The sequence below is a fragment of the Azolla caroliniana genome, unplaced genomic scaffold, assembly GCF_043228905.1.
Source record: "Azolla caroliniana isolate FFs.n. ecotype wild unplaced genomic scaffold, voAzoCaro1.0.p SCAF_3, whole genome shotgun sequence".
NCBI classification, from domain to species: Eukaryota; Viridiplantae; Streptophyta; class Polypodiopsida; order Salviniales; family Salviniaceae; genus Azolla; species Azolla caroliniana.
In genome coordinates this window covers 6745177-6762770 of record NW_028230438.1, presented here as the reverse complement: position 1 = coordinate 6762770, position 17594 = coordinate 6745177, and the positions used below count along the sequence as shown (strand labels likewise).

The following is a 17594-nucleotide window of genomic DNA, read 5'->3' as shown; positions in this document are numbered from 1 at the left end:
ACGACTATACTTGAACAGGATCTGTTCTATAGTTCGTACCTCTTGTGTGAGCAATTCTCTGCTCAGACAATGCCTGCACTACTCGGAAGATGAAGTATGTGCTCCATCTACCAGAGCGCGAATACACTCAAATCTCTCCTTCCTCCTCAGTAGAGGAAGAAGAAAGAGGCTGTTGATGACCGTCCTGCAGCGTGAATAATTCCCACCTGCAGTGAAGGCAGATGAGCGATCTGACGAGTTTGATCTTTCCTTTTTTCTCTGTTCTGGAACAGAGCTATCCTTGTTGCCTAGATTGGTCACACTAAACCCTAATCCCAAATCCCCAAAATCCTTGCCTACACACATGACCAACTGTTAAAAGACATTATTGACAATTGGCTTAGATTACTAAACATAGTTAGTGTAATCCTCGAAGAAAATGGGGGGGTTAGAATGAAATTGCCTCTAGAGCTTTAAGCCCAATGGCTACCCCAATGTAAAAGGGAACAACCCTTTTTTTGTTTGATTATTTTGTTTAATGAAGCAATGCTAACGAGGTAGTTAATGATTATGCAAAATCATCATCAATACAAAAAATGAAAACTGAGCACGTTCAAAAGCATTACAAATCGAAGGAGATCAGGAATTGGGATAATCATGCAAACAACAAGACGTGCCTAGGGTTTTGGGTTTAGGGCATGATAATCGTGCATTGTTGCCTAGACTTTTTGATAAACCAAACATTGGCCCAATGTGAACCGAAGGAGCTATGATTGCCCTTGTTCTTCATATGGTAAAGATTTCATCATGAGATATCCCATACTCTAAGCATGAAGCATTATATGGAAACTGGTAATGGAATGCATCCTAAATAGGAAGCATATTCCAAAAGAATTGTCACAAGAATTTGCACACGCATATGAAATGTGAAGTGGGACCACCAGGAACCTGAGCTGATAAATGTTTCGGAGTGCTCACATATGCACACCTTTCATTCAAAGAATATCTCCCATTCATGGAGACTCAATAAGAACACAATATTGTTGATAACTTGGCGTGGCCGGCCTCTTCCATTTGCTCTAGCAATCACAAACAAACATATCTACATCTTATTAAGATATCATATCTAATCATATAATTGTTACGCTCATTTAATCACCAAAGACGAAATATATGTACATACATCAATACATGTTCGTAGAACTCAGCGAAAGTAATTGCAATCAATGATGGCAGTGGTGGTACATGTAATCAATGATGATGATGATTATAAACGTAATCACACAAGCATGAATATGTCCACTCAGAGGTCCTACCCCATCATAAAACATAACCATTACTTGATAATAATAAATCAGAATTGGTGTGTTCATTGTCACAGCATTTTTCTCTTTATTATCATGTGGAATCATATATCATAATTCATTTCAGCCTTTTAACTTTTGGAAATTTCCACAACAAATGAATCCTTGAATATGGAATTTTAAATATCCAAACAGACTTTCAAATATTTTCAAACTGTGGTAGACATAATAATATTCTTTTTCATTTGAAGATCAGACGAGCTATATCCAAAGATGATAGCTGTGAGCTTGAACAGAAAGTTCAAATTCACTGATGGACTTCCATCCGTTACCCTCCAAATATTTCTCAAAGAGCGATTGTAGAAATCTTTGAAACATTCATTCCAGATTTAATGTATTTGACTCGAATACAAGGAATATTTGAAATTTATTTGCCCATACTTTCTCCATATGTGAACTATACAGCAAAATGCATATATGGGTATGACGCATGAAAAAATTTGCCTTCTAGATTGTTGTAACTCTTTGACCAGAACCTTTCCTGTTGATGTATTAAGATTTACTTTTCAAACCAATGTAAGACATGCAAGTCTGTTGGAAAAATGGATGGAAGAAAGAAAGTGGTATGCGATCATTCACATTAGACAGAATGAGTGTCGAACGCAATCCAAGATGCTATTCGACTTTTGCCCTGCGAAATGCTGCAAGCTTTGCAAAGAAGGGCCGCTCATATATGTACCTGAAGATATATGGTTAAGCAAATTCCAGATGTAAGAATTGAAAGAACATATATATCTAGATATGAGTGTTGGTGGATGGAGGGGCCAGAATAGGAACTATTCCGCAGAGTTTCTTTACCTAAGGAGGTTGGGATGAATTAAAAAAACTCTCTTGATAGTGTTTATATATCAATATAGTTCAAAATAGCATAACTCTGAAATTCACCACAAATGAAGGATACAGAAAACCAAGAAAGACCGCAAAACAAACTAAACCAATCCCTACATGCAAAGGTGCAGTTCTCCAGAAGTTATGGACATCCAATATCTTCCTTTTAGATGCCATTGTAATCCCAACTGAAAGTAACAGCAGAGCCAACACCTTGGGATGTGGAAATACTTCCCCAATTCGGAAAGGAACTGAAGCCTATTGGTAATGTTCGAGGAATAAACCAAAAAACTTAGATCAGTCACTTCAATACTAGAATATTTTGAGCAATAGAACACTTCTGGAGGGGAAGTCACCTACCTGGAAATAGCTCCTGATAAAAATCATTGAATAGGCTATCCGCAGTGCCATGTCTTCAGATCTTAAGGAAACAAAAGGAAGCTATCTTATACCCATAATATTTAGTTCAGCAAATTAAGCTTCACCCATCACTTGAAGGATACTGAGACAATTTGCCAGAATGAGGCCAACAGCTCCAGCTAAGTGAATAAGGGTAATGCTCAAGGTTATGTAGATTACAGAACACACAATTAGCCATATATTTGACCGAGCAAGTTGGCTTTTGGTCACAACAGCATGTAAAAATGCTTCTGTTGTACCTGAAAGACAAATGAAATGAAATAAATACTAAAACCAACATGACATATAAAACCTAAGTTAGAGCCATCATCCACATGATATAAATGTTAGATTAAAAAAGAGTAAAGAACATGGCAATATGACACTAGAGCTCCGCAACAAGGATCCAGGGACAGTTATGGGGGTTGTAGGGAGAGTTGTCAGCAATAAGAAACACTAAAAAAGAAAACAATTTATATACAAATGGGTTACCATTGAGAGAAAGTATCAAGATGCATGGCGGTGGTATGGAAACATTTGCTGTCATCAATAAGAAACACTCAAAAGAAAAAGATTTTATAAAAAGAAGGGGTTACCATTGAGAGCAAGCATCAATATGTAAAAGCAGTAGCAAGCTAGTGCTGTCGCTGCTTCTCCATCACTCCATCTCGCTCCATATAAAAGCCTTAGGAGGACATAAGAATAACTTGGACCAAATGTCGCAAAAATCAATCCTGCAGTAAATCTAAGCTTCATCATTTATCCAACTTAAGATCGATCTATAAAGCTCTTGTGAGACAACCTTATCTCAACAACAAGGAAGAACTTGTACAAAAACTCAACCAGTCTGTAAAGAAGCAAGGACCAAATCTACTGCCTACATTCCAATCTCCATTTCTCAAATCATTGTACTTTTACTCAGGGATTATACATGAGGTTGTTCATACTAATAGTTGTCAGGTGGAAGGTCAGAGATTATATACTTCCAATTAGGGCTGAGGAATAGATTCAGGGTAACAAATGTTAAAAGTTTACTTAGTTATGTAAAGAAATACCTACAGATTCATGCACAAAATCCGACAGCCAGCACAGCACTGTATGTACTTGGCTTATGGTGTGCCTACAGTTTCATTGTATATAGTGTACCTAGAAAACTGTGCAAAAGTCCATTCTATGCTCTCAAAAACTGTGACCACTCATGTCAGAAGAACAGGGAGATGGACCTATAGTGGACGCAAGGAGTAAAGGTATTCCTGCTTTTCGTAAATTTTTTGATATAACCTATTCACAGTTATATAGTGGTAGTCATGGCATGGCTGTAATCGAATATTTCAGAACACCTAGCAGGGGGAAACATCAATCATAATACATTAAGGTAATAATATCCTCAATGCTATTACTTTCTACTTTTTGTTTCTATTTTCTAATTATGTGCCAGTGGCATAACCCAAGATGGTAAGTCAAACATTATAAGCTGTACTTGATCGGTATCAAAGGGATTTACAATTCTTTCCCATACTGGAAGCCTTATTTTTTAAGAAATTTGTTTCCTCATCCTCACAAATAACTGATGATAAGACTGTCATAAACATGTTAACATAAACACCAAAAATCAACCTATCACTTGGATGATAACTCTGACATAAACACATTAACATAATGTTGTAATTCAGTGTGAACTCAAGGTAAAAAAATGAGAACTATGGCCTTTAGAACTACCTATCAAAGTGACAAGCTTGAGAGCTGGAACTACAACATCATGAAGCTTCTCATATGCAGGAGATCCTGAGCCTGTATGCATACAACTGTCAGAAGATTCTAGTTTTCTTAAAACCATAAACACGCTTTCATGGCAGACCCTGTTTTCGTTATGATTAGGACCAGAAAAAGGCAAAGAGAGTCCTTACTATTGTCAGAGCTTGAGGTCTTCGCAAAAATTGTGAATGCACTCTCCTCAAACGGTTGGAAAATTGATCTCACTACTAAGCTGCCTACCACCAATATCCATTTCAAATATGTCCATTGATGTGTCACAGAGAGCATTTGGAAAAAAGTATGCAAATGGCATTCATCTACAAATTGTTACCTAAATTGTCAACTAATCCATAGACTCCCTGGTTGTAAGTTGTATCAAAAATTAGTAAAACGAATTTTTCCCCTTCTTGAAGGATCAGTTTTTGAAATGACTGAAAAGTAAACATAATAGCCAAGTAGAATACTTGTTTATCAATGTGCTTCCACATGTGCCTACAGAGTAGAAGTACAAAAGAATCAAGATGTGGATATGGAACATACTTATAAGGATTGCAAAAGAAAAGAAAAGCCATACCATTTGGGCAAAAAGTAAGCACCCACAGAAGATCTGTTCTCAACCAGCTCAGCTTTTAATTTCGAGAAGAAAAGAAAATAACTCCAGTACCCCAAAAAAACACATGAAGCATATGACATTTGAGCATAAGCAAACAGTATGCCCCCAGCCTGCACAATTAAAGAGTCCATTTTTTTCATTCTGTAAATACATAGCCAACAATAGACATTTACTATTCTCAGACGAAAAATATTTCCTTATTGAGGAAGGCTAGATACAAAACATAAATGAGGCGGCAATGCATCTCTCTTTAAAAATAGGTATTAAACTGAAATCCTACCATCTTGCTTTGAGTATGTAGAAAACAACTTAACACAATACTTATAGGACATCCAGATGTTAAAAGGCCCAGTGCTGTGATTATTTTGAAAGGCTATATGATTCTTCTCCCTGAGGGCCATACAGAAGAATAGAGAGAATAAGATCAGATGATTATTCTTTTGAGATTAAAGGTCTTTCTCGACAAGGTTATCAATGTATGAGGCAAAATCTGTGCAGTATCCAGAGAAGATGAGCTAGATTTTTCTCATGTGGCGCTTAAAAAAATGACTACGATGGAATTCATTTGTGAAATGGCAATAGGAAATAAGAAACACAGATGTAGCCTTTTGGAAAATTTCAGCGAAATAATCTCCTCGACATTGTGAAAATGGTATATACTCAACATAAGATAAGTACTTGATATGTCACAAAAAGATGAAGTCATGACAAAAACTAGAAATGAATACAGTAACGAAAGAAGATATAGGAATTCCAAAGTAGATGCATAAAATGCAACTACTAGGGGGCAGTTTTATAGCTTTCTATTCTGGAATTATGGTAAATAAAATTTAGGTTTGTCAAACAAGAGCCTCAATTTTCTATGGTAAGAATTTCAAGAAATCCAATAAATCTCTTGAGCTAGTTGGTGCATGCTCATAATTTATAGAAATCTGAGACATCAACAGTCTTGAGGTAATGTTACTTTGCAGCATGTTATTCTTCCAAGAGTCTAAAGAATTAATCACTCGCATTTATCAGTTCTTCAAGAGCAGTAAAACTGAGTGACTACTAATTCTCTTGTGCAGGGTGTGTGATAAAATTTCTGTGAGCAAACCAGAATTGTGTAGGGTTCCATGCTTCTGCATAACCTTTGAAAGCACAAACTACATGTCTAAACTTCTAAGTCCTATTCACTATTTTTCAAATTATATGTATTACTGCTCTCCCTGATCTCCGGCATGTTTTGAGAAAGACTTATGTCCAATGCCCGTGAATGAAGAGGAGAATTGCAAGAAGTGAAGTTCAAAGTTTAAGTATGTGATGTAAAGAAAAACCTCCCAGGTCTCCTGCATGTTTTGACTAAGACTTATGTCCAATGCCCGTGAATGAAGAGAAAAGGAAGTGATTGTGAAGTATGTGAAGTAAAAACAAACCTGAGAAGGAAGTGATTGTGGAGCTGGGAGGCAATAAGAAAATATAAGAAGATAAACCAGGCAATTGACATAGAATTTGAGAATAAGACGGCAGTTAAGTTAGAAATCGATTAGATCAGGAAAGTCAAGTTACGAGGATGATCAGACAAGACTGTAGGCATATTTAATTGGTTCAATACTTATTAAGATTTATACTAATAATTGCTGCTTGAATTAAGCCATCAATTGATTACAAACCTTGCCAATGCCCTGTACAACTAATATATATGTAACTAAACAACGAACGAACGTAGCCAATGCTTCAACCTTCACACGCAATTGCAGCAAAAGCATGTTCTGTGCTAATATATATAGAGGTTCGCTCAGAATTTCTATAATACATGATATACCTGCACAGATATAAATGCAGTCAGTTAAAAACAAACCTTTTGAATAGCAAGTATATAGGAAGTCAATTGAGCAAATAAAAATGCTTAAAGTGGACATATATGATTACATCGATGGCGAAACAATGCAGACTACAAACTAAAAGGCACCGTAGCACATCTCTTTAGTTTTTAATGTACACCATCACCCACTTGAATTACCTCAATTTTGAAGTGTAAGTAAATTCTGATTGACAGTGTCTGGCATTGAGAAAACTATATTGTTGAGGTACAAACCATACCCATGAGTATCTCACGAGTTTTTCAGCATACTTAACACTCCACTCTCTTTTATCAGTAGGATGTATGGCAACTTTTAAACCTTACAGGACATTACCACACATAAGTAGTGTCTAATTCAAGTATATTATAAAAAGTTTTTATAGTAGTGCACAGAGAGGGGAAGATATATTTGCCTACTGCCTCAAAACGAGTGGATGCCAAAACAAATCAGTTTTGTAAAGAAATTATGTCAAGATTCATACCCAAAACCATAAATGCATGGGTAGATTCTTTTGAGATTCTGACAGCATTTTGGCTCAAAACGAATACATAAGATAGTAGTGATAGAATCACTCCGAACGGAACTGTTAACCAGGCGATTGCCATGAGTTTGTTTCCATTTGTTGATTTTGAGACTGCATAGCTGTCACATCCAAGTTCCACTAGACATAATCAGAATGATCACTTCTAGAGCTAAGGCAAAATTCCCAGAGAAATTTTTGATTCACAAAAACCAAGTTTATTACCTAAACTCAGTTCGTAGGCATGCTCGTCGAAACCCTTCTCTGCTCAAGAATAAAACGGTTGTTATCAAAAGGTGGAATTGTATTGCAAAGACCTGCGTAAAGAGAAGATTCTGCTTGAAGATCTATTTTCTTAAATAAAAAGAAGTATCTGCAAAATCATTCAGTCATCATCATAGTGAAGGCTGGTGCCTAATTAAATGTTAATGCAAACTATTATTTTAAACTTTGACATCTTTTAGTGACATGAGTTCACTAAAAGATGTCAACCTATTTTAAGATCTTTGCTGCCTCGAATATATAAGGGAATACCTCCCTTCTTGCATCCTTTAAGAGACATGAGTTCAAGTCTAAACCAAGAAACAAACTCTCTGGCATTGTCATCCCTTCAGCACCATTACTGCCGTGGATATTAATTTCAAACATCTCAATAACCTTCCCTTATATTATTTGACTTTCCTTGTGATCATTTTGCTCCTTTCCAATAATTTGGAATGTGTGCAAGTATTTTTATTGAAATCTTGCATGCATGATTTCAAATCTTGCATGCATGATTTCAAATCTTGCAAAGAGAGGAAAAGCAAAAAATAAAGATTTAATAGTCTTTAGGCAATTAAATATTATTCCGATGCTCTTCACCTCTAAAGTTGCAAAGATAATTGCAATTCACAAAACCATAATCCAGTGACATGAACGGCATAAGATAAAGGTCAACATGCTTGAGGATCAAGAAGGAAAACACCTGGCACTTATTATTGTTCTGAATATTCATCTTTAGTGATTCGACAATAGAGAAAACTCCTGCTCTTTGCATGGAGAAACATTCTTGCATCAATATATGGTATCCATTCTATGTTTGACATCCATACATTCACAGGAAATAAGAGATACAATTTCAAAACAAGATAGAGGTCATTGCATCTAATTCATATACCAAATCATGTGGCCTAAAAATCACGGGTCCATCAGTTCCTTCACGGCATGATATTAATGTTGAGCAACAGGTCCTTCATATGGTTATCTTTAACATCCTTATTAACTACAGTTATTTTTTAAGTCGTCGCTTAATCAATTAATGCATCATAACCACATCTTCGGATTACATGTACATTAACCCTGGTTAAATCTTTTAACCATCAGTTTTCTTAGAGGATAGCTACTACACAGATTTTGATTGGAAATCTCTGGGATGGCCATTAACATGTGTTTACGATTATCTCCTACTTTCTCTCATTTTACACTTGGTCAAAGAAAAAATTGGATAGGCTAATGCATCCATGCTTTGGAAGAGAAAATATGAGTTGGAAACTTGGGTTGAATGAAAAAACAAGTTTACAAACCTGAAAGGATGTAGAGAGATGCATTTTTTGGGTGTTATCGAGTGTTTGGTTCAGTGGTAACATATCCAAGTTTGGTCTAATTTGCACTTTGAAAATCGCCTTTACACTTCATGGTTTACCTCAATACCCCTACGTTTTTTATTTATTTAGACAAATTCCCCTCACTTTTTAATATTTCCCTACATATCATTGGTCAGCTCCCTGTCAAGCAATTATTTGTGCTATTTGAGCAATTATAAATCTCTGTCTCCACAATTTTCTGTGCAATTGATGTGGTCAATTTATACCCCTTTCCTCTCTTATAGGGGTTGACTGGAGCAGTTGGAAGTATACCAACAAGGTTCGAAAATTATGAGAATAATCCCTTCAAATTTTGTGAATGTTTTCATTTAACAAGTTTCCCAATTGCAAATTAAGATCTTCATAAAAATGTCAATGGTCTTTCATAAAACTGATATGGTGCCAAGGTGTTTCATTTTGATTTAAGCTATCTGCATGAATGTAAATTGAGCATCCTGGCATCTCTTTAAAGAGTTTTATTTGGCGAAAAAAAGCTAGCAGAGGTGATAAAAAATATAAGCTATTTTGCATTGCTCAAAATACAAATTTTGGTAATTTATATAAGAATCATGATTGATGATAACAATAATAAAACTAGCCTTATTCAAGAATTGTGACTTATAATATATATAAAAAACAATGAATTTCACATTAATGAGTTAATTGAGAATGAGCATTTACCCCATAATCTTCCTGTGAGAGACGACGTGCAATCAGAAGATTCAACAAGAAAGATAAGACCCGAGACGCAATCTGTGAAACTGAATGGATACATGTATATTGGATATAGTTTCTGATCGTTATATATACAATGAAACATAAATAGAATTTGAGAGACAGATCTTACTCATTAGTGTTAAATTTAATTTTTAATTTTTACATGACATACAGAATTGGATAGATGATCAACATACTGTTCTTGCCGGTTATGATGGCCATATGGGATTATTTTCCTATGACCAGTCAACTAGTATTGAAGATGGGGCTTATTTTGCTATCACCATTCCTAACGGTATACCTATATGCCCGAAAGCTATTTTACTAATGAATATCGGATTTAATTTCTTTTTATTTATATGCACACAGACATATAGAATATCGACAAAAACACATGCTGTAGTATGATTGATGATGAGCCGTTGGAATGAATTTCCTATCACAATAGACTATCAAACAACATACAGAAATTGAGAGAAGATTCTTGCCCATGAGGTGAAAAAATGTTTGTAGAAGGTGGGATCCCCCTTCTTGGTTTGTGTTCTGAGCCATTTTTCCAGCATTCAATTTACTCGAGGGTCTGGAGAAGAAGAAGAAGAAGAAGAAGAAGAAGAAAGGGAGACTAATTCTACCGCAACTTCAGATCGCCGAGTTCATTCATCACTGAGACCTTTCCAAATCGAAGAAGACAGGAGGAGGACTTCAGGTCGGCATGGCCATCACCAAAAAATAAAAACAACTCTCCCCACCATATAAGTTACTGGAGGGTCTGAAGAAGACGGGATAAATGCTGAGACTGTTACCAATCAGATCGCCATCGCCCAAAAAAAAAAAAAAAAACCCTAATAGTGTGCAGGAAGCACAATTCAAGGCATGAGCAGTCAAGGAGAGGCCATTGGTTTTGAGAGGGAAGAAAAGAATTTACTTGAGAAATGTTTTCTTTTGTGTGTGTGTGTGTGTGTGTGTTGGGGGATGGAACCATGAGAACATGTGATGGTTTGGGCGGGCAGGAGAGCAGGGTGCCCAAATCCCACGGGTCAATAATAGGCATCTGTGTCTGTATGTCTTTGTGTCTGTCTTTGTCTGTGTTTTTGTGTCTGTCTTTGTCTGTATATTTGTGTCCGTCTTTGTCTGTATGTTTTGTGTCTGTGATGGTTTGGGCGAGCAGGTGCCCAAATCCCACGGGTCAATAGTAGGCATTTGTATATGTATGCTTGTGTCTTGTCTTTGTCTGTATGTTTGTGTCTGTCTTTTGTCTATGTGTTTGTGTTTGTATCTGTATGTTTGTGTCTGTCTTTGTCTATATGTTTGTGTCTGTCTTTGTCTTTGTCTGTGTGTTCGTGCCTATCTTTATGTGTATGTTTGTGTCTATGTGTGTCTGTCTGCTTGGGAGTTGATGCATCAACGAGCACTCGGATTGAATTATCATGTTCCGAGCGTTTAGCCAGTTGCACATGATGATTCAAAGACACGTTGCTGAGAGGAGAGAGGAGGGGTGGGGGTATCGATCAGATCCTATTTGGTCGAGGGACGCAGATTAGTAGTCTATGTGGTTTGGAACATCTTGCTTGGACAATTGTCTATGTGTGTTTGTTTATATGTCTGTCTATTAGAATCTCTCTCTCGTTGGTGCCAAGGCCGACAAATCAATGTTAACTGCACCTGAGTGACTTTCCTTTTGCCAACCATATATAGGAAAGAAACTCCACAAATATAGCATCACACGTGTGGCTGGTAGGAATCAGGCAATGCTTTGGTTTGTGCCATATCAAACCACGAAACCCCAACTTAATCATTTCATCTTGGTTCGGTTTAGGTTTGCAAAATTGCAAAACAGTTCAAGTTGTATTCAGTTTGGCATGGGGATTCAATTGTTCAAGTAGAACCTTTATTGGCTTGTGGATTTGTAATTTATCTTGCTTTAAATCATACCGTAAACAACTTACTACTTTGTGGGCACTTTTATTGCAAATTTAACTTTATAACTTAAGAAGTATATGCACATTTAATGATTGGCAAAGGTTGGGTTCAAGCCAAAATTGAATTGTGATCAAAGCAAGGTTTAGTGGTTTGTGGCTCTCTTGAGCGATTAGGTTCTCCCCCCCCCCCCCCCCCCCAAAATAAAAGGTACGCCTTGGTATTATTAAATTATAAGAAATACAAAAGTTGTGTTGGATAAACAAATATACCAACCGATCCCCTTGTACCCTCATCATAGCCGATTTGTTGAGCATAGCCAGCAATAAGGGGTGATCAAGCAATAAGAAGAGATGCCCTCGTTTTGCATCTTTTTGAAGCTTTTAAAGCTTCATAAATTCGGCCTTCTTGTGCATAACCTGAAATTGACGCATTTCATGTTGATCAAATCAGTTGCTAGATACGAGCTTTTTTCAAGCAACCCTTTTCTCACAATATATGCATGTATTCTATAACCTTCACAAAGATCCTTCCTCTGAGCACAAACTTTGAGAAATGCCACAACATTGACGATACCTTATCAATGGCTGTTTTTTCCGAATTACTGCTTGATAAAACTGACATAAAAACATTATCATTGTAACAATATTTGTAAGAAGTGCTTCACTTGAATGCCAGAAAGTAAAAATGTTTTTAGCTAAACTTCAAGCAATTTGTTGTTTTTGTTTCTGGATTTCTGCTTTTCAAACTTTGACTAATGCCTCTCTTTCATAATCCATCTTGCAACTTGTGCAACAACAACAACTTTCCAGCGCCATTCCTCATAGTCAATTTGATGTGTATATGCAAAAAATACACATATTTATACAACATATCTCCAAGATTGTTATCATCTACTCCTCCCAAACTGCAATTGAGAATTCAATGTAACCTATAGCACCCAAAATCTGTAACAACAGAATGTCCATAAACAAAGTTAGTAGACATTGTTTCCCAAAATGACGAGAACAATATGCATCCAAATTATGTGATCTCCATCTTCCCTAAAAATGAGCATAGAGGTCCATATCCTTTTAAAATGCATTTGTTTCCTGAAAATGGCATCAACATTGCCTGTGAAACTTTCATACTGACCGCGTGATGTATGAACAAGTAACAACCAGAATTCAACAATTATAACTAAAGCATCCTGAGTGACATTATCGCCTTCCAAATTACCCACATCAGAATAGATGAAATTGTCTTCCATATAATATCATCCCTAAATTGCAAACTGTCACTTATAAAAGGTTGAACCATTTGTATATGAGGAGGAACTATGTGAAAAGCTTCCACTATATCTTCCTTTTCATATAACAAGAGTTGTCCCTCTAGAATTCCCCACCTAACCGCACCCCAAGTGACCACACAATTAGCATGTATCAATATCAACAACCTTAATACTCTCTGCCATATTTGCATAATTTTAGGACAAGACCACAATACATGCTTAATTGATTCTATCATACATCCACAACCAAAACCACATGACTTACTATCTAATTGTCGCAACCAAGCCCGAACCGGTAGTGCATAATGGATCAATAATCAACGAAAAAGGACAATCTTCCTGGGAATCCGCATACTCCATAACCACTTCCAATATTTAGATGCATCCATTAAAGAGGCCCCCTTCGCCAACCACACTTTCATAGCGGATGGTGGATGAAATTTCCTACTTAGAGCAACTTTCGTCCCAACTTCACAGAATATTGAAAAAATTTAGTATGAGACGAAGGATTTGTATGTTTCCAAAGATAATCTGATGGATCCCGATGCAAGTCCAACAATGACTTCTTTTTTAAAACCCATAGTTGGCAAAATAACATACTATCAGAAGGAGAAGGATCTAAAATCCATCTTTTACCCGATTTACCAATCACTCTCACCGGATGTTGCAATGTCGTTTGCCAAATTGACGATTCCACATCAGTCTGCCATAATCTTCCTTCCTTGGACACATCAAAATAGTAACAGTCTCCTTGAGATGTTGTTCCTTTTACTCCTATAATAACACCAACCGGAGTAAAATATCTAAACCATGTTGTTCTCTGACCGGACAAGGCCTAACACAAGGTGTCACGGAGACACTTCACCAAAGGGTGATTACGGCATAGGATTATGACTCAACGATTACACCGACCTAAGTAGGTTACACGATTAGGGCGCTTTTGTTAATTACACGCGTAAGATATAACAGTAATTACAGAACGGAAATCAACACAGAAGTATAAACACCATACGCTCTATTAATTATCCGCTGCGATTACAATGGGGTCCGGGCCTTTAAATAGGTTTCCGGCCCGTAGTACAAAACGGTGCCTATCGCACCTATTCGGGATCCGTCCGGATCTGGAACGGCATACCGTTTCCAGTCCGTCCGTCCACACTATGCTTATTTACAACCATACTTAATTAATTCCTTCACTCCGTATTTTGGACTCCTTGCCGGCCGGTAACACATGGCACGCCCGTGGGACAGTACCTTGTACGTCGAACCCTTCTCGGCCCCTTCATTGTTCACCCAAATTGTCCAAAATACTTTGTTCCAGAGTTTCCAATTGTTCTTCCGGTTGTGGTTGTTGCGGCTGTGCTTGCTGCTGCTGCTGTGGTTGCGGTTGGGACTGAGACTGCTCCGGCTGCTCTATAGGCGGCTGCTCCGTTTGTTTCTCTGACTCCGGCATCCCCGTTTGACTGCTTCCGGTCCGGTCTCCTTCCAGTAACGGTTCCTCCTCACTGAGGTTGACCGTAACCGGTTCTCGTGCTTTCTCTTCCCGGATCCGGGACCTCTCGTAGCTTTCAAACTGGATCTGCGCCTCCAGCCTGTCGTCGTCCAGCTAAGCTACAAGTTGCCGGACTTGCCCTAGTTGGTCCTCTGCCAAGGCTTGAAAGTCTTCGGCCAGCTCATCTCTTATGCCGGTGAAGTCTTCGGAAGTCAGCATATAGCAATCATCCCCCTCCTTCCGCTGGTTCTCTACGTCGGCCCGGAGCAATTGGAGTTCCGCCGCGTTCGGGGCCCACTTGGTCCACCATTTGATCTGGTTCAACCAGGCCCGCATGATATCCTGGATGCGACTTGCTCCCATTTGCGCTCTACTTTCCACAACTTGTCGTTCCTCCTTCAACTGCTTGATGAGATTAGCCGTATCCTCCGCCTGCTCTTTGTAGTGCGTCAGCTGCCCTTGATATGTTGTTTGCAGCTTCTGCAGTACCGCTGCCGCTCTTTCTCTTTCCGCCTGCTGTTGCCTGAGGAGCTCTGTCCGAACCTTCTCTGCCTCTTCCAACCGTCTTCTGGTTTCCGCTTGTTCATTAGCGTATGCCGTTGCGGTCCGATCAACTGCTTGCCGGAGCTCATCCGTCCGTTCCTTGTGCTCCGTTTGCATCCGTTTATACTCCCGGTGCAAGTGCTCAAATTCCTCCGTTTTTTGTTTGAGCTTGCCGTTGATCTGGCGATGGTTCCGGTCCTCCCGGTCCTTTAGCTGCCGGAGTTCCTCTTTCAGGCGCTCTACTTCTGTTTCGGCGTTTCTCCGGAGCCTGTCCTTCTCTTGCAACATTTTCTCCTTCTCCTCTTGAGCCGGTCGTACGCTTGGTGGCCTTTTCGTAAGCTCTCCTCGGCCCAACGTAGATTCTCAGCAGTCTTTTTGAGTTCTGCCTCCGCTGCCGTCTTCAACTCTCTTTCGCGGCTCCTCAGCTCTTCTTGGGCAGCTAACTCATCCTTTAAGTCCGCAAGCTCTTGGGCTTGTGCCGCATTTCTCTCCGGAACGGTTTCCGTTGCCGGGGTCTGATTGCTATGTACAGGTTGATCTGACGCTTTATTCTGTACATTGCCCGGAGTCACCGGTGCTTGGACTTGTGTTGTCAAAGCCAATTGAGCCATTTCCCTTGTGACCCTGCCCAAGTCTTGTTCAAGGCTCCGGATTCTGGACCGGGCCGTCTCTAGATCTACGGTTGTGACGAGCAACCGTTCGTGGTGCGCTCTCTCCTCCGCCTCTATGTACTCGACCGCTCCGGCGATCTGCTCGCCTACCCACCGTAGCCACATGCTACTAGTGCCTTGTTGCTGTACTGGTCGGGTCGGCTCGTTCACTGTGGAATTGTCTGGCCTGAGTGCCTGTAGCTGCCGTTCTGGTTCTACTCCTTGGCCGCTGTGTGTGCTGGCTGGGCTCGTCGGCTGTTGAGTTCCGGTTCTCGCTGTCTCCGGAGCCGTTGGAATGACTTCTTGTATAGAAGTCGACAAGGCCGGTTCTATACGCACGGTTCCGGTTCCTCCCTTGTGGTTTGCTCAGGTTGAGTTGGGGGCGTTTCTTCCTTTTGCGGGTCCGAACGCTCCCCCGCTGTCCCGGCGGTCCTACTTCTTGACCGTCGTTGGAGGTGCTCTATTGGCTCCTCCGTTTCCTCTTCCTGGGTAACGGCATGTATCTGTGCCGTCAACGGTTCCGGTTCCTTCTGTCCCGGTCGCCGTATGGTTATCTTAACGGGTCGGACCGGTGACACCTCCTCCGGTTCTGGGAGCCGTTTCTTCCCTTTCGTCGCCTTCGACGCCAGCAGCTGCTGTCGTTTGGACGCGGGCTTCGAGGTGCTTCCTTCCGATAATCTTGGCCGCTTCTTTGGCTGAACGGTCTCGACCGGCGGCGCGAGCAATGTTATCCACTGAGCTACGGCATGCCACAGCTTCCGGCCTTCCTTGCCGTCCTTTCCTCGTACCGTGTCGATTGCCGCGCACAAACCGTCTGCAATCAACACCGGCCAATCCACCTTGATCCCTTCATAGGTGGCTATGATCATCCCTGCCCGATTTTTTGGCATGACAGGGGGTTGGGGGTACACGTGGTCGTACTCATGGAGCACTCGAGCTATCTCCCTGAATAGCGGATCTTCGCCGCCCTGCGTTTGATAGCCTTTGCCGGCTAGAGAGTACTCACCGAAATATCGGATGAGTTGCTCCGAGGTTGGGTTATCGATTTGAAAAATACCTCCCTCCGGAAGGCCTGTTAGCGCACGGATCGCTTCCTCGGTGATGACTTCTGTGTCGAGGTCCTTGATGACCCGGTCGGCTTCTTTGTGCGGTGGTGCCTCCATGATGGTCAAGAACCCATCCAGTCCGTGTTGCCTGAGCCATTTCCTAGCCGCTTCCGACAGCGTTTGTGGGTCCATGTCTGCTTCGAGGTTGAGGAAAGATGGCGAGGTAGAGTGGTGATGAGAGTGAGAGCGAGAGAGAGAGAGTTCCGAACGTGGGGGTTCTCTGAGTGCAGGTTCGCGTCTGATAAGCTTCAACCGCCTTGGTGCTTCTGTGCTTCTTGGCTCGCGAAATGAAAAGGTCTCCATGCGTTCTGCTTTTTCTCTGTGCGTCTTGGCGCCTTTTTCGAGCATGCGCACGTCGTGTACCAATTTAGTATTAAGTAATGTGGCGGCTCTTAAATGCCCACTACGTACCTTTTCGCTCCTTGCTTTCACGTCCGTTCATACCTCGATTTTTAATGATTATTATTATTATTATTATTATTATTTTATTTTATTTTTAATGACGGTATGTGATCTTACACATCCGTAGGTCCCTTCGGACCCTTACCGTTTTCCTTACGGGTTGCCGTGTCTTCCTTCGCCTCTGCTACGGGTTCCCCGTCGTCTTTTTCTTCCATCCGTACCGTTCCCGGACAGGTTCCCGGTATAGTGCCGGAGGGCTGCATAAACGGGTTACTTGGCATCGGTCCTTTATAGGGCTTTAGTCTAAATCCGTTGACCCACTTGCCTAGCACTTCACCGGCAAGTGTCCCTAACTGATAGGACCCGTTGTATTCCCGTGTCAGCCAATACGGGCCTGTCCATCTAAACCGGAGTTTACCCGGCATCTTGCCCATCCTCGTTTGGAATACTAGCACCGACTTTCCGATTTCGAACATCTTTTCATTACCTTTCCGGTGACGGTCAACGAACGCTTTCCGTCGTCGTTGCTCCAGTTCCATGTGTAGGATGCTGGCCAGCCATTGCTCCTCCAGT

General features: G+C 40.3%; 1 protein-coding gene and 1 non-coding gene across 2 annotated transcripts; one reads left to right on the top strand and one right to left on the bottom strand.

Annotated features, from left to right (window-relative positions):
* On the top strand, nucleotides 1–240 carry LOC147866081 (small nucleolar RNA U3). Its single transcript, XR_015529591.1, has one exon. It is a non-coding gene; the product is annotated as a small nucleolar RNA U3 (small nucleolar RNA).
* A 1339-nt stretch (nucleotides 241–1579) lies between these two features.
* On the bottom strand, nucleotides 1580–10331 carry LOC147866080 (lipid transporter). The gene is made up of 14 exons (XM_087316449.1): nucleotides 10130–10331; nucleotides 9606–9685; nucleotides 7528–7619; nucleotides 7264–7424; nucleotides 6591–6742; nucleotides 4900–5048; nucleotides 4657–4817; nucleotides 4478–4561; nucleotides 4290–4361; nucleotides 3167–3304; nucleotides 2675–2830; nucleotides 2532–2584; nucleotides 2245–2429; nucleotides 1580–2022 (listed from the first exon to the last, which is right to left on the bottom strand). The coding sequence occupies exons 1-14, from the start codon at nucleotides 10191–10193 to the stop codon at nucleotides 1959–1961; spliced, it is 1611 nt and encodes a 536-aa protein (XP_087172575.1). The 5' UTR covers nucleotides 10194–10331; the 3' UTR covers nucleotides 1580–1958.
* Between the last annotated feature and the right edge of the window lie 7263 nt (nucleotides 10332–17594).